Source organism: Aquarana catesbeiana, linkage group LG05 (assembly GCF_042186555.1).
Source record: "Aquarana catesbeiana isolate 2022-GZ linkage group LG05, ASM4218655v1, whole genome shotgun sequence".
NCBI classification, from domain to species: domain Eukaryota; kingdom Metazoa; phylum Chordata; class Amphibia; order Anura; family Ranidae; genus Aquarana; species Aquarana catesbeiana.
The window spans coordinates 608,607,800-608,630,236 of record NC_133328.1 but is presented as its reverse complement, the minus strand read 5'-3'; the positions used below and the strand labels follow the sequence as shown (position 1 = coordinate 608,630,236).

The following is a 22,437-nucleotide window of genomic DNA, read 5'->3' as shown; positions in this document are numbered from 1 at the left end:
CGTTAACACAAGGAGGTGTGTCCGAGCCGAACGCTTTTTTGCGTGATTTGTTTTTTATTAGGCTGCTTGTGAAGAATGCAAAAAAGGTGCTGGCATCATTTTTAAGTTGGGCCTCACCAAAATACGTGGTACCATGCGTTTTAAGTGGGTGCACATAAGCATGCAATTGGTGGATAAGTGAGGTTGCCATTAAGAATTAATGGCACCCGTGCGCAACTGCAAAAGGTCACATGTTTTTACGTGGCACGGGAAAACGCGCGATTAAGGCTTTAATACTTTTTTTTGTATTCGGATCTGCTTGCAAGCACTTGTGACTCTTGTTTCTTAATGCAGAAATTCAAGGGGCTGTGGTGAGTGTGGGAACACCTGAGGGGGGGCACTGCACAGAGTCTGGTGGACATAAAAGCAAGAGGTGGATTTGCACAAGTACTTGAGTTATATATTTGAGCACTTTATGTTGGAGACACTGAGAGACGTGACAGATGCATGTTTATCACCAAGCACTTTATTTGATGAAAAGACTGTTATGAGATACAGTATCTCACAAAAGTGAGTACACCCCTCACATTTTTGTAAATATTTTCTTCTATCCTTTCATGTGACAACACTGAAGAAATGACACTTTGCTACAATGTACAGTACTGAGTGTACAGCTTGTATAACAGTGTAAATTTGCTGTTCCCTCAAAATAACTCAACACACAGCCATTAATGTCTAAACCGCTGGCAACAAAAGTGAGTACACCCCTAAGTGAAAATGTCCCAATTGGGCCCAATTAGCCATTTTCCCTCCCCGGTGTCATGTGACTCGTTAGTGTTACAAGGTCTCAGGTGTGAATGTGGAGCAGGTGTGTTAAATTTGGTGTTATCGCTCTCACTCTCTTATACTGGTCACTGGAAGTTCAACATGGCACCTCATGGCAAAGAACTCTCTGAGGATCTGAAAAAAAGGAATTGTTGCTCCACATAAAGATGGCCTAGGCCAGTGATGGCGAACCTTAGCACCCCAGATGTTTTGGAACTACAATTCCCATGATGCTCAACTACACTGCAGAGTACATGAGCATCATGGGAAATGTAGTTCCAAAACATCTGGGGTGCCAAGGTTCGCCATCACTGGCCTAGGCTATAAGAAGATTGCCAAGACCCTGAAACTAAGCTGGAGCACAGTGACCAAGACCATACAGCGGTTTAACAGGACAGGTTCCATTCAGAATAGGCCTCGCCATGGTCAACCAAAGAAGTTGAGTGCACATGCTCAGCATCACATCCAGAGGTTGTTTTTTGGGAAATAGACGTATGAGTGCTGCCAGCATTGCTGCAGAGGTTGAAGGGGTGGGGGGCAGCCTGTCAGTGCTCAGACCATACGCCACATGCAGCATTAAATTGGTCTGCATGGTTGTCTTCCCAGAAGAAAGCCTCTTCTAAAGATGATACACAAGAAAGCCCGCAAACAGTTTGCTGAAGACAAGCAGACTAAGGACATGGATTACTGGAACCATGTCCTGTGGTCTGATGAGACCAAGATAAACTTATTTGGTTCAGATGGTATCAAGCGTGTGTGGCGGCAACCAGGTGAGAAGTACAAAGACACAAATGTGTCTTGCCTACAGTCAAGCATGGTGGTGGGAGTGTCATGGTCTGGGGCTGCATGAGTGCTGCTGGCACTGGGGAGCTACAGTTCATTGAGGGAACCATGAATGCCAACATGTACTGTGACATACTGAAGCCGAGCATGATCCCCTCCCTTCGGAAGCTGGGCCGCAGGGCAGTATTCCATCATAATGACCCCAAACACACCTCCAAGATAACCACTGCCTTGCTAAAGAAGCTGAGGGTAAAGGTGATGGACTGGCCAAGCATGTCTCTGGACATAATCCCTATTGAGCATCTGTGGGGCATCCTCAAATGGAAGGTGGAGGAGCGCAAGGTCTCTCACATCCACCAGCTCCCTGATGTCATCATGGAGGAGTGGAAGAGGACTCCAGTGGCAACCTGTGAAGCTCTGGTGAACTCCATGCCCAAGAGGGTTAAATAATGGTGGCCACACAAAATATTGACATTTTGGGCCCAATTTGAACATTTTCACTTAGGGGTGTACTCACTTTTGTTGCCAGCAGTTGAGACATTAATGGCTGCGTGTTGCATTATTTTGAGGGGACAGCAAATTGACACTATTATACAAGCTGTACACCAGGGGTAGGCAACCCCCGGCACTCGAAGCCTCTTTTGCTGGCACTCGACTCCCTCCCCATCAGCAGAGCAGTGCAGGGTACTGTCAGTGAGACACTAATGCATTCCAATTTCAGAGTTCCCCACGCCGCACCTACACTGAGGGGTGGGCACTGTGCCCTCACACAATGTAAAAGATGGGAAACTTTGCTGTAGCTGCGATCTTCATGGGGAAGAGATGGGTGCAGTTCTGCTCAAGGGGGGCGTCCCTGTTTTCAGAAGGAGGAGAGACTGTTTTGGCCACTGCTAAAGCCAATCCCAGTCCTGCTAGCCCGCCCACCATCTGGAGGAAGATGACTCTATTGGTTGCCACTACCAATCTTCTCAGAAGGGATTTCACTGTGATTGAGAAAACCACAATCAGGTGACAGTTTGTGGAATTACTGTTGACCTTCTGGGAACGTTGTTGAAATTATTCCTGAACCTTTGGGTCACTTACTACTGAACCCCTCTGCACTCTGTGTCCCTTTAAGCCACAGCCAGTTTTCAGCACAATGAAAATCACACCCAACCACATTTTCTCAGCTGCGGGGGCCCAACTTATGATCCTGCACACAGGCCCCCTGCTTTCAGAAAATACCCCTGACCTGAGCTCATCATTGCACATCCATTGAAGATGCTTGTATGTGACATCACATACATCATATACATCCCATACATCACATACATCACATACATCATATACATCCCATACATCACATACATTACATACAGACACATGGGCTGGATGTGAGAGGTGGATCAGCAGGATGAGTGTGCCAGGACAGGTAGATGTGTCTCATCTCTGCTTTCTTTCACCACTCTGCATATAACAAATATCATAGATGAGAAGAGGGTACAGCGGTGGGGAAAATGAGCAGGAGGGGTTCAGAGGTGGAACAGAAGAGCAGGAGGGTACAGCGGTGGGGTAGATGTGCAGGGGGGTACAGTGGTGGTAGAGATGAGAAGGGGGTTCAGCAGTGGGATAGAATAACAGGGGGGTTCAGTGTTGGAGCAGAAAAGCAGGGGGGTGGGGCAGATGTGAAAGGATGTGTATTGGTGGGGCAGATGAGCAAGGGGTTACAGTGGTGGGGCAGGAGAGTAGGGGGGTACAGAGGTGAGAGGATGAGATGAGTGATGAGACAATGATGGGGCACTATTCCTCCATTAATACCAATGATGGGCCACTATTCCTCCATTAATTCCAATGATGGGGCACTATTCCTCCATTAATTCCAATGATGGGGCACTATTCCTTCATTAATATCAATGATAGGGTACTATTCCTTCATTTGATACCAATGATGGGGCACTATTCCTCCATTAATACCAATGACATGGCACTATTCCTCCATTAATTCGATTAATGGGGCACTATTCCTCCATTAATGTCAATGATGGGGCACTATTCCTCCATTAATTCCAATATTGGGGCACTATTCCTCCATTAATTCCAATATTGGGGCACTATTCCTACATGAATTCCAATGATGGGGCACTATTCCGCCATGAATTCCAATGATGGGACACTATTCCGCCATGAATTCCAATGATGGGGCACTATTCCGCCATGAATTCCAATGATGGGGCACCATTCCTCCATTAATTCCAATGATGGGGCACTATTCCTCTATTAATACCAATGATGAGGCACTAGTCCTCCATTAATACCAATGATGGGGCACTATGCCTCCATTAATACCAATGATGGAGCACTATGCCTCCATTAATACCAATGATGGGGCACTATTCCTCCATTCATTCCAATGATGAGGCACTATGCCTCCATTAATACCAATGATGGGGCCCTATGCCTCCATTAATACCAATGATGGGGCACTACCCAGATAGCAAGGATTACTTGCCACAAATTTGTGGCAGTGTTGAATTGTAAGTCTTGTTAACTTGCACATTTTCACTGGCAAGTTGTACAGAGCACTTAAAGCACAAGTTCTAGTTGACACTTTTCCAATTTGTAGCAAATGTGTGTGGCAAGTCTACAGCATGAAAATTCAGCCACAGTGACCCCTGTGGTCGGATGACTATTGCACAACATAACTGTGCCAAAACGTGCAGCAGTTTGCAAAGAAAGTTGATCTGGAGTCATGCAATGTGGACTTGCTGCAATTGTGCAACAAACTTGTGAAGCCTGGCAAGTCTAGCAATAGCTTAGCAAGTTATTTCCAAACTTGCAGCTCAATTGCTTGCTATCTGGGTATTCCTCCATAAATTCCAATGATGGAGCACTGTTCCTTCCACTGACACCAAGGATGGAGCGCTGTTTCTTCCACTGACACCAAGCATGGAGCACTGTTCCTTCCACTGACACCAAGGATGGAGCACTGTTCCTTCCACTGACACCAAGGATGGAGCGCTGTTCCTTCCACTGACACCAAGGATGGAGCGCTGTTCCTTCCACTGACACCAAGGATGGAGCACTGTTCCTTCCACTGACACCAAGGATGGAGCGCTGTTCCTTCCACTGACACCATGGATGGAGCGCTGTTCCTTCCACTGACACCATGGATGGAGCGCTGTTCCTTCCACTGACACCATGGATGGAGCGCTGTTCCTTCCACTGACACCATGGATGGAGCGCTGTTCCTTCCACTGACACCATGGATGGAGCGCTGTTCCTTCCACTGACACCATGGATGGAGCGCTGTTCCTTCCACTGACACCAAGGATGGAGCGCTGTTCCTTCCACTGACACCATGGATGGAGCGCTGTTCCTTCCACTGACACCATGGATGGAGCGCTGTTCCTTCCACTGACACCATGGATGGAGCGCTGTTCCTTCCACTGACACCATGGATGGAGCGCTGTTCCTTCCACTGACACCAAGGATGGAGCGCTGTTCCTTCCACTGACACCATGGATGGAGCGCTGTTCCTTCCACTGACACCATGGATGGAGCGCTGTTCCTTCCACTGACACCAAGGATGGAGCGCTGTTCCTTCCACTGACACCAAGGATGGAGCGCTGTTCCTTCCACTGACACCAAGGATGGAGCGCTGTTCCTTCCACTGACACCAAGGATGGAGCGCTGTTCCTTCCACTGACACCAAGGATGGAGCGCTGTTCCTTCCACTGACACCAAGCATGGAGCGCTGTTCCTTCCACTGACACTAATGATGGGGCACTATTCCCCCCAGTAACCACAGGCACTAGGTCATTTTTTTTACCCCCCACTGACCACCAACCCTGGACTTTTGTTTACTCGATCTAATGCCGAGTCTGAGGCATTGTTTGCTCTCACTGATACCTTGGCATTTTCTACTTTCAGTGGCCACAGTCTGCACCCCCCCCCCCCCCCCCCAAATTCTAAAAGACAGTGAACAGAACCTTTGATCCGGAAGTTTAAGGCCCCCCCAGCTTTAGGATGTTGAACTGATATTGCATTGTTAATTTATATAATTTGTGTGGTTAAACAAGACATTCTGATTACAGCTTGTCACATTTGATAAGCTTGTTACATAAATGTACAGTCAGCAGAGCAGAACTCATCAATCCTTCGCTGGACTCGGGGTCTTTGCAGTGGAAGAAAACAGAGCTTTTTCTAGAAAGGTGATGAACAATTCCTCCGACCTGTCATGGCTTCCTGCGACGAGACACTTGAGACATCGCAGCAGATGCTGGATAGCAGCTATAAATGAATCATTATGTGATCTAGGCGCACACTCCTAGGTGGCTGTTCTCTATGGAGATGACGGTCTTATGAATCTAATCTGTCAAAATAGACCTCAGTGGCCGGCAGGCTGAACCTGCGGAAATTGAGTTTTCATCGTTAGTAGCAGGATGGCATTTCCTAAATGTATAGAAGATGCATCTTTAGCTGTGAGGTTGTCACCTCGCTAAGTGGATCGGTTACTATGGAAATTCATGGTTTAAAGGGCCACCAAACCCAAAGCGGTGGTTGGTTTATGAGAAGCAATGATCTATAATATTAGGAAATAAAATCCACAGGACTCTGCAAAGGAAGATATTCTGCTGATTGCACATGTAAGCAAGAAGTATTCTGTGTGCGGAAATATGGATATTAACAACCCTGCAAATCACCCGGAACTTTGTTGTATTCTTTTATTGCTGCCTGTCACATTTTCCTGCTTCTTCTGCCTAAACATTTGTATCCATTGGAAGGAGCCTCACCTCTGAAGATTTCCCATCACTTTTTTGTTCTGCCTCCAGGACACAATGGGGGAGATTTACTAAAACTGAAGAGTGCAAAATCTGGTGCAGCTCTGCATAGTAGCCAATCAGCTTCTAACTTCATCTTGTTCAAATAAGCTTTGACTAAAAGCCCAGGTTCACTCTGAACGCGGGTTTAAAATCGTGCGAGTTCAAACCGGCATTTCAGTCCAACTTCGGGGGCGATTTGAAAGATATCTGTGCGGGTTCATGTAGGGCTGGGGAAAAAATTGATTTAAATCTTGAATCGAGTTGAGAGGTCAAATCGATTCAAAATGTAAGCAAATCGATTTTTCTAGATTTTTTCTTTTTCACCGTGCCGGTCCTGAAGAGCTGCAGGCAGGAGTTTTTAGGCTTTGGCCGCGGACTAGGCCAAAGCCGCGGCCTCACCTAAAAACTCCTGCCCGCAGCTCTTCAGGACTGGCGCGGTGTCCAAAAAAAAAAACTCGATTCGAATCGTGAATCGAGTTTTTTTTTTTTAAGAAAATCGCAGATTTTTTTTTTTTGTGGAAAATCTCCCAGCCCTAGGTTCATGCACAGATGTCTATTAAAATCGCCCCCGAAGTCACCAAAAGTAGTGCAGGAACTACCTTTGGGAATCTGTGCGGCGCCGCAAAATCGGCGTTGCACCAATTTGTACGGTGCCGTTGCCGGCAATAGGCTGCGATTTGGCACACAATTTGACATGTGAAATCGCATATCAAATCGGCCCAATGTGAACGTGGGAAAAAACCTGGAAGCTGATTGTCTACCATGCACAGCTGCACCAGATTTTGCACTCTAGTAAATCAACCCAACGGAGTAGATGAATCTCCATAAAGCCGAGTTCCACCCAAAAGTCGAACTTCCGCTCACTTGTTTCCTCCCCCCCCTCCGGTGCCACAATTGGGGGAGGGGGGGGGGGCAGGGTATCTGTCTTTGACAGGTATCCTGTTCCCACTTCCGGGAGTCCGGGCCGCATGCTGGTGACATTGTCGCGGAGCTCCCTCCTCCTTTGTCGCCGGCCCAGTAGGAGAGAGGAGCGGGGCCTCGCGCATGCGCAGTAGGGTTCCTGTGTGAAGCCGTAAGGCTACACTGCCGGGTACCCTTACCCGCAATGGCGGCGGCAGCAGCAGCAGCAAACAGCTGACGGAAACATTAGCTGCGGTGCTGACATCGCTGGACTGCAGGACAGGTAAGTGTTCTATTGTTAAAAGCCAGCAGCTGCAGTATGTGTAGCTGCTGGCTTTTAATTTTTTTTTTTTTTTTTTTTTTTTATGAGCGGAACACCGCTTTAAGCTCTCTAAGGGCAGGTCACGCGATTTCCAACCCGTATTTCAGTGCACGTTCAGAGGCCATTTGACAGACATCTGTGCGGGTTCATGCACAGATGTCTATTGAAATCTTCCCTGAAGTCGCCAAAAGTGGTGCAGAAAATACTTTTGAGAATCGGTGCGGCATCACACCAATTCGGACGGTGCTGTTGCTGTCAATAGGCTCTGATTTGATATGTCAAATCGGCCCGATGTGAACTGAGGCTAAGGGCTGGCTCACATCACAAAAAATGCACTCCAGATCCGTTTAGGATGCATTTCTACATGCACGTTTTTGGCACATTCCGTTGTGTTTTTGATGCATTCCAGCTCGCTTTTTGATGCTATTTACCTAGAGTTTCAATGAATTGAAATTTTGGTACCGAAAATGCAGGATGCACTTTGCCGAAAATGACAGTTTTTAAAATGCGTGTGTGTGTATATATATATATATATATATATATATATATATATATATATATGTGTGTGTATTATATTTGACTTTTTAATTAATATCATCAATTTAAATGAATATGAATTTAGTTTCGACCATTATCGGCACCTTTGGCACTAGAAAAGCTCAAGAAAAATGCACCCCTTTAAATTCTGTTTCTTTACACTGCTCCATTGCGCTTCTGTTGTGCTGTTAAAAATCCTGCTTGCTGCAGTTTAAAAAAAAAACGCACCTCCCTGTTGAAATGCATTGAAAACGCAGCAAGAACGTATCAATAACACCCCTGTTACGGTTTTGATGTGGTCTTTGAGTCACATGACCTATGAAAAACACCATAAACACAGTAAAATTTGCATGCGTTTTCAGTGTCATTATTGGCACCTTTTTCTTTATCGGTAAAATGCTGATAACATCATTTTCAACCAAATTGTTTTGGCTGCCGAAATTTCGGTGCATCTCTAGTTTTACCATGTTCCAGTACAGTAAAAATGCAGCATGTTCTACTTTTTTTCTGGAACTGGAACACTCTGGAACTGACCACATTGGTGTGAATTTTGCCATTGGAAACCATATAACCTACTTTACATACGTTTTTGATGCAGAAAAAATTCACTGAACTGCATGTAGTGTTAACTGGCCCATAAAGAAATAACTGCAAGCGTTAAAAAATAATGTTTGAGTGAAATTCTATTTTAAATATGAAATAAAGAATCACTTACCCAAAATATATAAATCAGTTGTGTTTAGAATGAACCATAATGAATTTAAAACTCGGGGATACTGACCTATTCTCCAACGGTCTAATGCAAGTGGTCTTGCGCCAGCATCTTCTTCACAACTTTTTCTGTGCACTGATCTTCAGCCACCTTGATTGGACGGTGCGGGGTGACGTCGCTCCCATGCATGTGCAGGAGTGCAGTCATCCTGGCATGCTGCCAGTGTGCTGGAAATGTAAATGAAGCTGTGCATGCACAGCTTTGTGTGCATTTTACAGAGGCTTGTGAACAGGCAGGTATTTTTTTGCAGAAGAGACATGCTGAGATTAATTTACTAAAACTGGAGAGTGCAAAATCTGGTGCAACTCTGCATGGTAGCCAATCAGCTTCTAACTTCAGCTTTCACAAAACAAACCTGGAAGCTGATTGGTTTCTATACAGAGCTGCACCAGATGTTACAATCAGCTTCCAGGTTTGTTTTGTGAAAGCTGAAGTTAGAAGCTGATTGGCTACCATGCAGAGTTGCACCAGATGTTACACTCTCCAGTTTTAGCAAATCAACCCCTTTGCATGTCTCTTCTAAAGAACCTGCCTGCACTCAAATCAATTCATGTAAAGTATTGCGCAACAGATTATTTACTGTGTTACTGTATCAAAAATACAGAATTCTCATATCCTAATATCATCAACATCTTTAAAGTGGAGTTCCACCCACTTTTACAACTCTTCAGCACCCCTCACTAAACTGTGCACTGTAAACAAATTGGATATTTAAAAAAAAAATTCTCAGCCCCTACTGTATATCTGCTGTATTCATTTTTCACTTCCTCCTCCCTGGCCGTGGCCCATCGCATCATTTCCGGTTTGCAATGCCTTCTGGGAAGGGGCGGCAACTTCCCCTGACACTGCCGTTGCTATGGAAACCTGACCTGAATCCTATTACACTGCTTGTGCTGCACTGAGCATGTGCGAGATCTGTAAGGATGAGATCCAGGAAGAAATACAGTCTGGCTTCAGATGCCCACACTTAAGATGGCCACGGCCTGCTGTAAGTTTATAAAATAACAAACTACTGCTAAAAACTAACAAAACAGAGTTTTATAGGGGCATTTTTATTTAAAAAGTATCATTTCGGCCGGAACACCACTTTAACATGTCATGACAGATTATTAATATCTAATAATGTTCACCATCGACCACCATGATGATCAGTGTGTGTATACAAGAATACACCACTTGTTTATAAAGTCTATCTAACTTCAAGGCCCCATTCACACGGGACGGATCCGTGATGATCCGCCCCGTGAACATCCGCTTGCTCAGCGGGGATCTCAGCGTTGATCCCCGCTGAGCCGGCGGATGACAGGGTGGTCCTTGCACACATCCGCGTGAGTTCAATAAAATATAATAGAAGGAGTTGCTGTGTGGTCTGATCCTACCCAAGTAAAAAAGAAAAATCGTAAAAAATAAAATAAATCCACGTATAAAAACTCACTCTCTACCATACTTATAAGGTTGACTATATAATAAAAGTGTGGCACTGTAGATCGGGGAATGGGAGCTGAGCTGGTTGTGAGCGGTCTGCTGTCCAGCAAGAAAATCATCCAACGGAGACAGATTTCAAGAAATTGAAGTAGTCAGAGTGACCATATGTGCTGAGACCATCAATGAAGGACTTCTGAAAAAACATATATGTATATATTTTATATAGTTTAAGTGGTTTACCGGGCCCCCGACAGACCTGTTTCGTCACAGGCACGTGAATTTATCAAAGGGAAAACCTTGGTTGTCCAAGTGAACTGTGATTGTGAATAGGTTGCACAGAGAATTCTTAACAGAACAGAACCTGCCTGTTCACAGTTTTTTTTCGAACTTTAGTTTTGCTTTAAGAAAAATTGGATGGCTACTTGATGTGGATGTCCCCTTTTGCCTTAAGGTGTTTCTTTTAGGGCTGTTTCCTAATAGATTGACTAAACTGTCTAAGAAACTCTCGTGCCATATCCTCACAGCTGCTAGATGTCTTATTGCCCTCCAATGGAAGAGGCAAACCCCGCCGTCCTCCATTGATTTGTATGCTAGGATTATGCACGTAGAAGTTATGGAGTTCTGCTCGCCTTACCAATATGATTGAGCAACATAATGCAGCGTGGGGGCCCTGGCACTCGCGGGAAGACCCCCCATGAATGTTTTGTGTTTTTTTACTATCTACTAACTAGGAGATTGTATGCTCTCATCCCCCCACCCAGGAGTGTTGAACTCAGGCACCTCTAACTCTTCTGACTTATCTTCTCCATCTTTATTTCCTTTTTCCTTTTTCTGTTGATGTTATTTTTGGAAGTCTGCTAAGGGCTCTGTGAATTATGTTGGGCTCTTTCACTAGGCCTGCTAAGCTTTGTCCGGTCCCTCTCGGGATCAGCCTTGACTGATGATATTCTTGAAGCTAGATTGCTTATCCTTTAGGTTACCATACATCCTTGTTATTTGAAACTGCCTCGCAGTTGCACTACATTTCTCCCTTTATGTTTAATGTTCTTACTTTACAGCGGTCTGTTGTGTACCTCATTAGATGTCCTTTGTGTGTTGCTTTTTCTTATTATTCTGTTTTATTTTTTAAAAATGTAATAAGAGAAGGAAAAGTTGGATGCTGCATTTGAGGCATTGCTCAAAAAGTGTTTTATTTGCTATTGTATAATACTGCCTTTTTTTTTTCTTTAATATGAAATACAGAACATTGATTCATTGTAATAATCTTCTTCTCTCGGTCAAAACCTGCTAAGTCTTCTACTGCTTCTGTATTTTTTAGCTGCTGCTCTAGGAAACCTGGTTTCAGATCTTGCAGGACTCGGGTATGTTTCTTAATACATAACACATTCTTGCACCATTAAATGTTGCCGTTTACAGAAAATAAATCTAGAATGAACTAGCCATAGTATATATTCAGCATTGCATATAAAACCTAAACTGCTTTTGCCTGGAGGATATCTATTCTAATTGAATTGTAACATAGATTTGAAATAAGGAGCTTTTAAAGCTAGTTCATTACCCAGGGTACACTCTGCTTTTCTGTTCTGCTGAGAAAGAAAATGGCAAGCAGCTCGTCAATGTATGCCAAACAATAGAAATGCTGGTGGGAAGTGCACTCAGGCCTGTCTGCCAGCTACAGCTTCCTCCCCAGCAAGGAAAACCGTGAGCAGCACTGTAGTGACATTACCAACTGTTCTAATAGAACCTATTTTACAATAGCACTGGTAGGTATCATCCATATTAATCGATTGTAGAATTGTGGTACTCCATACACTGTAGCAATTAAAATAGGACTTTAAATATACCTCCTAAGTGTTAAACAACACCCAAAGTAATGAGAAATCCAATAAAAATATAGTTTTTATTACACAAACTATTTAAAATACATTATTGAAACATTCCTAATGGAATGTAATAGCTATACTCTAGACACATAAGCTACGCGTTTTACGGTTTTGTTCTGCTTCTTCAGGACATTCACTGAAGCAATTTACCTGTCAGATGATGGTTACCTTTTGCTGTGTGTCGTGGCATTGAGCCTGGATAGATTTGCACCATTTTAGATATTAATGTTGTATTGTATTTTTCATTCGTCTGACACGTAAAATGTTTCAATGAATGTCTTGAAGAAGCGGAAAACCACGAAACGTGTAGACAGAAACCTTATGTATCTAGGATATATGACTGTTGCATCCCAATTGTGGGGATATGTTTTAATATTGTATTTTAGATAGTGTATTTTTATTGGATTTCTCAGTAATTTGGGTGTTGTTTAACACTGAGGAGGTATTTTTAACCACTTGCCACCCAAGCCAATTCTGGCATTTCTCTCCTACAGAAATCATTATTTTCTTTCCTAGAAAATTACCTAGAACACCAAAACATTTTATATATTTTTTTTTTAGATTTTGATATATATACACACAGTATCTCACAAAAGTGAGTACATCCCTCACATTTTTGTTTAATATTTTATTATATCTTTTCATGTGACAACACTGAATAAATTACACTTTGCTATAATGTAAAGTAGTGAGTGTACAGCTTGTATAACAGTGTAAGTTTTCTGTCCCCTCAAAATAATTCACCACACGGCCATGTCTAAACCGCTGGCAACAAAAGTGAGTACACCCCCTAGGTAAAAATGTCCAAATTGGGCCCAAAGTGTCAATATTATGTGTGGCCATCATTATTTTCCAGCACTACCTTAACCTTCTTGGGCATGGAGTTCTCCAGAGCTTCACAGCCTCCCACTGGAGTTTTCTTCCACTCCTCCATGACGACATCATGGAGCTGGTGGATGTTAGAGACCTTGCGCTCCTCCACCTTCCGTTTGAGGATGCCCCACAGATGCTCAATAGGGTTTAGGTCTGATGAGACCAAGATAAACTTATTTGGTTCAGATGATGTCAACCGTGTGTGGCGCCAACCAGGTGAGGACTACAAAGTGTGTCTTGCCTACAGTCAAGTATGGTGGTGGGAGTCTCATGGTTTGTAGCTACATTGGGGGAACCACGAATGCCAACATGTACTGTGACATACTGAAGCAGAGCATGATCCCCTCTCTTCGGAGACTGGGCCGCAGAGCAGTATTCCAACATGATAACGACCCCAAACACACCTCCAAGATGACCACTGCCTTGCTAAAGAAGGTGAGGGTAAAGGTGATGGACTGGCGAAGCATGTCTTCAGACCTAAACCCTATTGAGCATTTGTGGGACATTCTCAAATGGAAGCTGGAGGAGCGCAAGGTCTCTAACATCCACCAGCTCTGTGATGTCGACATGGAGGAGTGGAAGAGGACTACAGTGGCAACCTGTGAAGCTCTGGTGAACTCCATGCCCAAGAGGGTTAAGGCAGTGCTGGAAAAAAATGGTGGCCACACATAAAATATTGACACTTTGGGCCCAATTTGGACATTTTCACTTAGGGGTGTACTCACTTTTGTTACCAACAGTTTAGACATTAATGGCTGTGTGTTGAGTTATTTTGAGGGAACAGCAAATTTACACTGTTATACAAGCTATACACTCACTACTTTACATTGTAGCAAAGTGTCATTTCTTCAGTGTTGTCACATGAAAAGATATAATAAAATATTTACAAAAATGTGAGGGGTGTACTCACTTTTGTGAGATACTGCATGTGTGTATATATATATATATATATATATATATATATATATATATATCAGTGGGGATGGAAAGTATTCAGACCCCCTTAAATTTTTCACTCTTTGTGCAGCCATTTGCTAAAATCATTTAAGTTAATTTTTTTCCTCATTAATGTACACACAGCACCCCATATTGACAGAAAAACACAAATATGTTGACATTTTTGCAGATTTACTACAAAAAAAACTAAAATATCACATGGTCCTAAGTATTCAGACCCTTTGCTCAGTATTTAGTAGAAGCACCCTTTTGATCTAATACAACCATGAGTCTTTTTGGGAAAGATGCAACAAGTTTTTCACAACAATCACGGAGTTGTTGTGAAGCCACTCCTTCGTTATTTTAGCTGTGTGCTTAGGGTCATTGTCTTGTTGGAAGGTAAACCTTCGGCCCAGTCTGAGGTCCTGAGCACTCTGGAGAAGGTTTTCGTCCAGGATATCCCTTGTACTTGGCCACATTCATCTTTCCCTCGATTGCAACCAGTCGTCCTGTCCCTGCAGCTGAAAAACACCCCCACAGCATGATGCTGCGACCACCATGCTTCACTGTTGGGACTGTATTGGACAGGTGATGAGCAGTGCCTGGTTTTCTCCACACATACCGCTTAGAATTAAGGCCAAAAAGTTCTATCTTGGTCTCATCAGACCAGAGAATCTTATTTTTCACCATTTTGTTGTCCTTCAGGTTTTTTTTTTTTTTTTTAGCAAACTCCATGCAGGCTTTCATGTGTCTTGCACTGAGGAGAGGCTTCCCTCGGGCTACTCTGCCATAAAGCCCCGACTGGTGGAGGGCTGCAGTGATGGTTGATTTTCTACAACTCTCTCCCATCTCCCAACTGCATCTCTGGAGCTCAGCCACAGTGATCTTTGGGTTCTTCTTTACCTCTCTCACCAAGGCTCTTCTCCCCCGATAGCTCAGTTTGGCCAGACGGCCAGCTCTAGAAGGGTTCTGGTCGTCCCAAACATCTTCCATTTAAGGATTATGGAGGCCACTGTGCTCTTAGGAACCTTAAGTTTCCTTAAGAAAATTTTTTGTAACCTTGGCCAGATCTGTGCCTTGCCACAATTCTGTCTCTGAGCTCTTCAGGCAGTTCCTTTGATCTCATGATTCTCATTTGCTCTGACATGCACTGTGAGCTGTAAGGTCTTATATAGACAGGTGTGTGGCTTTCCTAATCAAGTCCAAACAGTATAAGCTGGACTCAAATGAAGGTGTAGAACCATCTCAAGGGTGATCAGAAGAAATGGACAACACCTGAGTTAAATATATGAGTGTCACAGCAAAGGGTCTGAATATTTAGGACCATGTGATATTTCAGTTTTTCTTTTTTAATGAATCTGCAAAAATGTCAACAATTCTGTATATATATATAGATATATATATATATATATATATATATATATATCTATATATATATATATTTTATAATATAATATATTGAGAGAGAGACCCTAAGGAATAAAATGGCGGTCGTTGCAATATTTTATGTCACACAATATTTGCGCATCAGTTTTTCAAACGCAAAGATATCTGGATGATGCCTGTAGCTGCAAGCATCATCCAAATATCTCCACTTCAGGTCCCTGAAGTCACCCGGGGGGAAGTGGGTAAGGTCCCATTTATATTCCTATATGGAGTACCACAATACTACATTACCAAATTAAATTTCAAACCTAGTGAGGTTAGCAGTCAGTGGCAGCAGTGCCTTAAATGATCTTACACTGTTTTTTCCGAAGGATAAATATATTTTTCATAGGTATGATTCTTGGGTACAATTAACACCTAATTATCCACTCTGACAACACTTGTCTATTGAGTGAACCATTCAGCGGATGGGAACCCACCACAACATTAGCCTTCGGGGTCGATAAGCCACCATTGGATGGAATGGAATCCACTAGAACAGTGTAGGTATTGAAGCCCTGAGGTTCCACAGAACCCTGCTTGGGAAACCCTGCTTTAGTGATGCCCTTATAGCCAATGTTACTTCAGTTGGATGCCAACACAACACAATACTCTGCTACTGCAAAGAAAATATAAGGAAATTGAAATTTAACCACTAGACATCAGCGCTATGGCCTGCGCGCTGTGATCACTGAGTCTATGAGACTCGGCTGATCACTGATCCGTGTAAGGGGCCAGTCCCAGCCCCTTACCATGTGATCAGCTGTCAGCCAATGACAGCTGATCACATGATGTAAACAAAACATCGGTAATCGGCTGACAGCGCGAGTAGAAAAAAAAAGCCGATCACCGGCTCACATGTCAGGGACATCGGTCCCGAAGTGGAACAGGCACATCTGCCTCATCAGTGCCCACTAAAAGTGCCACCTAACAGAGCCCACAGTGCCACCTAACAGTGCCCACAGTGCCACCTATCAATGCAAACAAGTGCCACCTATCAATGCAAACAAGTGCCACCTATCAATGCCCACAAGTACCACCTATCAATGCCAATCAGTGCCACCTGCCAGTGCTGCCCATCACTGCCACCCATCACTGCCGCCTATCAGTGCCCATCACTGCCACCTCATCAGCGTACATCAATGAAGGAGAAAAATTACCGTTTTAAATTTTTTATAACAAAATATAAAAAAATTAAAAATTTTTTTTTTTTTTAATTCCGTTTTTTAAACTTTTTTAACAAAAAGTAAAAACCGCAGAGGTGATCAAATACCACCAAAAGAAAGCTCTATTTGTGGTAAAAAAATGATAAAAATTTCATTTGGGTACAGTGTTGTATGACCGCGCAATTGTCATTCAAAGTGCGTCAGCGCTGAAAGCTGAAAATTGGTCTGGATAGGAGGGGGGGTTTAAGTGCCCAGTAAGCAAGTGGTTAAGCAAAGAATGTTCAGTGTGATTTTACCCCTCCTCAATATTGGTTGATTGTCAGTGGAGCCCATGCATCAGCGGAGCAAGAAAGATCCAAGTGGGCCACTATTAGGTTTTCGTGTGTTCATTAGAAATCGCTAACTAACCAAATACACAGTGGGGGGTAATTTACTAGACCTGGAGAGTGCAAAATCTGGTGCAGCTCTGCATAGAAACCAATCAGCTTCCAGGTTTGTTTTGTCAATACTTATTGAACAAGCTGACTTTAGAAGTAAATTGGCTACCATGCAGAGCTGCACCAGATATTGCACTCTCTAGTTGTAGAGAATCAACCCCAATATCTCCTGTTTTTTCTTACCTACCCTTTCACATTTACTATTTTTTTGTGGTACCAATTGTCTGAGTACTGAGTTTCTAAAAAGAAATTGTCTGTTTTCTAGGCTGGCCGGTTATGTGGAAGCAATATCTTCACGGTTGGGTCTGCCAAATCCCGACTTGTCACCTAAGCAAGCAGATATGTGGCAGACGCGTGTTAGTGCACACTTGGTAGGTGGAATGAGATTCTCTCCTTTCCATTTCATGTTTTCTGGCTGGATGGCTCTCAAAAGTCACCACCAGCAGCAAATGATCACAAACTTGGTGTTCTATTATTTTTTTCTGTAATCAAAGCCAATCAAAGCTTTCTACATCTATGCAGCTAATCCTACTACTCTCCAGAACAAAGACTGCTTGTATTTGTGTATAGCCAAATCATTGACAGGGAAACTATAATGGTTTAGGGTCAATTTTACAATTTTATGTATTTTATATTTATTTTTTTTAAAAGAGAAGTACAGTTTTTTTTTTGTTTTTTTTAAGAATCATACTTACCTAGGGGGATGCAGCATCTGTCCCCCGCCGGCTCTAAGACTTAGTTTCGAACAATCGAATACCACTGATTACTTGGTTTTCGGAGCACCCTGAGCAGAGAGCTGCAGACTGTCAGTCACTTGCTCTCTTCTCTGCGCCTCCTGCACTCACTGGGGCACTGGGCTGGGAAGGGGAGCTGCCGGCTCAGGCTCTCAGCGGCTTGCTAAGAGGCTGTGTCGGTCCAGGCATGTGGGCGGATCCCGACCATATTGTTGCAACCTTCCCTTAGCCTCGACCGGCTCGGTGACGTCAGCTGACAGGGGGCTTTAGCCTGCTGAAAACCGGTCCCAGTAGTGCAGAACTAACTGTGATCCACAGGAGTACAGCCAAACGAGCTTTGGCTGTCCAGCCTAAGCTCATTTGGCTTTTCCTATGGATCACAGGAGTGCAATTTGTTTTGCACTCCTGCGACCCATTTTCAGCAGAGAGTGGACTGAATTCGACTCTCTGCTGATGTCACAGGAATCAGTCCAGGCACCACGTCATCACGAAAATGAAGTCTAGATTCGCCAGGTGCCTGGAAGGATACCTGTCTCAGGTTCTCAGCATGCCGCTGAGAGCCTGAGACGGCCGCTCCCCGCCCCCTCCACAGCTCAGCGCTCCAGTGAGTGCGAGGGGGCAGAATGGGGAGCTGCTGACTGACAGTCTACATCTTTCTGCTCGGGGGGCTGTGAGAACCGAGCCATCGGCAATGTTCGATCGCTCGGTTTTCAGTGCAGAGGTGCCGGGGCACAAATGCAGCATCGGACCGATGCTGCATCCATGATTTTGGGGAATAAAAAAAAAAAAACATCCCATACACTCGATCTGATCTGTGCTTGAAGCATATGCCAGTGCTCATGCTGGGTGCTATACGCAAACATCAGTGTGTACAGCTGCCTATAGTATTGGAAAGACGTGGCACGTGGCCTGCCTGTCAGGTGAGAAAGGTTTTGAATGGCCTCAGCCTGTTACCGCTACTAAGGCCACACTGACGCGTTTCGCCCCCGCCCACCAGGGCCTAATTGTAGAGGTTCATCTCACCATGTGACTGTGGGTCCTGGGAATGCATTATGCAGACTCTGCACTCTGGACTGCCATATGCATGCAGCCTGGATGGAAAGTAAAAACGTTGCAAGAGCACACTGTACAAAACGAAAAATAAACAAAATGAATTTAGTGCCTCCTACCCTAAAACATTTCAACATGCAAACATAAAAAAAATTGATTTGTTCTTTTTCCAGAGTCATCTGAAGCTAAAATCAGCGCTGTAAATGCCAGTTGATTAATAGATTCTGACGGGATGTGACGCAAATCAATATCTGAGGAAATGAGCGTAGTTATCTCTTTATCTACACACCGGCTTTGTTACTGAATAGAGACAAACCGTCATGGAAATCGTATATTATACACCAACCATGTAATCCATATGGCAAAATACCATTAGACTCATCTGTTGCACAGAAGGATGATTTGTATTGTATATGATCCGTGTTGCCAGCAGGGTCAGCGTATTGAAGATCCTGGAATTTTTGTAGTCAGATTGTGCAGTAAGACTTGTCAATCTGTTTCTCCTCAGGTGTCTTCTTTATTTACAGCAGCCCTCAAATTTTCCACTCGCCTACTCGCATTTTGCGAGTGAAAAACGATGGCTGGTGAGCGTGGGCTGCTTCGGAGGAGGGGGGACGAGCAGCACCAGCAGGCGGGTTTGAACGGGAGCCATGCTCTCAGCCAGGAAAAGGGAGGAGAGGAAGACTCGAGCTGGCCGATCATCAGAGAACGGGGATTGCCCTCTGTAAAATCTTTCATTTGAACCGCTCACGTTGCACAGTCCCGCCTCCTCGCCTGGCACCGCTCATGTGACACAGTCCCGCCTTCTCGCAGGTGAAGAGGCCGGACTGTGTGACGTGAGTGGCGCCGGGAACCCAGCAATTCAAGTGACAGTTGTTACAGTGGGCAATTCCCGATCTCTGATGATCGGCCAGCTCGACTCTGAGGCTGTACTGACGGGCACAGGCGAGGCTGTACTGACGGGCACAGGCGAGGCTGTGCTGACGGGCACAGGTGACGGGCACAGGCGAGGCTGTGCTGACGGGCACTGGTGAGGCTGTACTGACGGGCACTGGCGAAGCTATGCTGAGGGGCGCTGATAAATTGGTTGTTAATATTTATTTTTGTAACTTAATTCTGCATAAAACATTTAAGTGTCATTTCATGAGATAATTTATGGGGGAGTGTTTAGGGGAGGGGCATGGTTGGGGTTCAGGTGGGGAAACTGGTGGTGAGTAACCCTTAAGGCCTGGCTAGTAGCACAGGACTTGAAATTTTGAGCCCTGATTTACAACACTGGGATTCACAGAGGAAGCTGCAATGACAGCACATTAGTGTTTTGTCCTGGGACATGAGGACACAGCGACAGGATGACAGAGCAAGTACAACATATGCACTGCTGGAGCTAGAGGCTCATGGGTATTGTTGGCGCCAGTGGTCTAATTATCCAGGACTGAACATGGGATATAAATATTTGTGTCCCGGAGTTCTGTACAAATAACATTTTTATCAATCAGGATTTATATAGTTCCAACAGTTTGCACAGAACTTTACAATATAAAAGGAGATTGTATAATTACAATACACTTCAATACAGTAGCATTAAGAGAGCCCTGCTCATGCAGCTTACATTTCAAAAGGGAAGGGGAGGTGGTACAAAAGGTAATAGCCATGGAGGGTGGCTGATGGAGACGGTCGAAGTACATGTTTTAGGTGGAGTTAGGCTTCTCTGAATACATTTAGTTTTTTTACGGATCGCCTAAAGACAGACAGATCAGGAGGTAACCAGACAGATTGGGGGTAGGGTGTTCACGAGAATGGGAGAGGCTACGGAGAAGTCCTGGAGACGAGCAGGGGAGGAGGTGACAAGGGAGCAAGAGGGAAGGAGCCTTGAGAGAAGCAAAATGAATGATTTGGGTGATATGCTGAGGTGAGGTTGGTGATGTAGCTGGGGCAGTGTTTTGGATGGCTTTGTATGTTGTAGTTAAAATACACAGGCTGTATGTCTTTATTTTGTGGGTATATCATAAATATATGCACACTCAACTGATCCTGCCTTTGCAAATATATCAGCCTCCACCCTTCTGGAAAGGCCATACCACAAGATTTTGGAAGAGTGTGTGTGCAAGTTTGTGCCCATTCAGCCAAAACCATTTGTGAAGTCAGGCGCTGATGTTGGATGAGATCATCTAGCTCACAGTCGACATTTTAGTTCATTCCAAAGATATCATCGGGGTTAAGGGGGATGGCCACTCAAGTTCCCCCGCACCAAACTCCTCAAACCTTGTCTTTATGGAGCTAGCTTTGTAAACAGGGGTCCAAATGTACAGAAAATGATATTCCCAAATGGTTGCTACAAAGTTCGAAATATAGAACAGTAGAAATGAGAGAAGCGCCTCTAAGAGTGGACTGTAACAACATTTAATAAATATCAAAAGTAGAGCAACTCACATGCGATAGGAGACTAAGAGGCTCATCAAAGTAAAAGTCCCCATGGAGGATCACCACTGCACAGTGGTAGGAGCTGGAGGGAACCCAGTACACAGCCGCTGGCATGGACAACTCATGTGTGATGGAAAGCTGGAAGGCTCATCAGTGTGGAAGTCCTCATGGAGGGTACGCCAACTGCCCGGTGGTTGGTACTGAAGGGAAACCGATGTGAGTCCTGCTCTTGTGGGTGGCCAGACCCATCTGTGACAGGAAGCAAGGGCTGGAGCGCTCCATGGACTGCACAGTCAGCATGGTTATGTCACTGCTAGAGGGTGAAACGCGTTTCTAAGCATGTGCAATAAAAGGACCTGGCCAGCGCACTCTTTTCTCAAGCCCTCCAGTACCAACCACTGGGCAGTGGCGTACCCTCCATGAGGACTTCCCATACTGATGAGCCTTCAAGCTTTCCACCAGACATGAGTTGTCCATGCCAGCCGATGCCAGGCGACTGTGTACCGGGTTCTCTCCAGCTCCTACCACCACACAGTGGTGACCCTCCAATGTGGACTTTTACACTGATGAGTCTTTTAGTCGCCTATTGCATGTGAGTTGTTCTACTTATGATTTTATTAAATTCTCTTACAGTCTAGACTTAGAGGCATTTTTCTTCTTTCTTTTTTGTTCTCCCTATTTTAGAGTCTGCTTCAGCTCCTGAGAAAAGCCAGCCCTCTTGTATGGACTATCTTAGCCATTTTATTATGGTTCCCCTAAACCAGTGGTCTCCAAACTGCAGCCCGAGGGCCAGATGCGGCAATTTGCTTGCCAAGATCCAGCCCTTGGGGCACTATTTTCAAACACTGATACCAACAATGGGACATAATTCCACCCACTGACACCAATGATGAGGCACAATTTCTCCTACTGACACAAAGGATGGGACACGATTCCTCGAAATGACACCAATGATGAGACACAATTTCTCCCAGTGACACCAGCAATGGGGCTTAATGACACCAATGATGGGGCATGATTTCTCCCACTCACACCAAAGATGGGTTATTGTTTGTTCCCACTGATTTCAGAACCTTTTCTACTCCTGAGTGCCACATTCTGGCCCCCTTAAGTTTGAAGAACAGTAAACTGGCCCTTTATTTAGAAAGTTTAGAGACCCCTGCCCTA

At 44.4% G+C, this 22,437-nt stretch overlaps 1 protein-coding gene across 1 annotated transcript in view; it reads left to right on the top strand.

The window, feature by feature from the left end:
* TMEM65 (transmembrane protein 65) overlaps positions 1 to 22,437 on the top strand; it is a 182,673-nt gene that overhangs the window by 149,932 nt on the left and 10,304 nt on the right. Inside the window, exons 5-6 of the mRNA XM_073632227.1 lie at positions 11,664 to 11,706; positions 17,331 to 17,436. Of these exons, the coding sequence (XP_073488328.1) occupies positions 11,664 to 11,706; positions 17,331 to 17,436 (149 nt within the window). The remainder of the gene's footprint in view (positions 1 to 11,663; positions 11,707 to 17,330; positions 17,437 to 22,437) is intronic.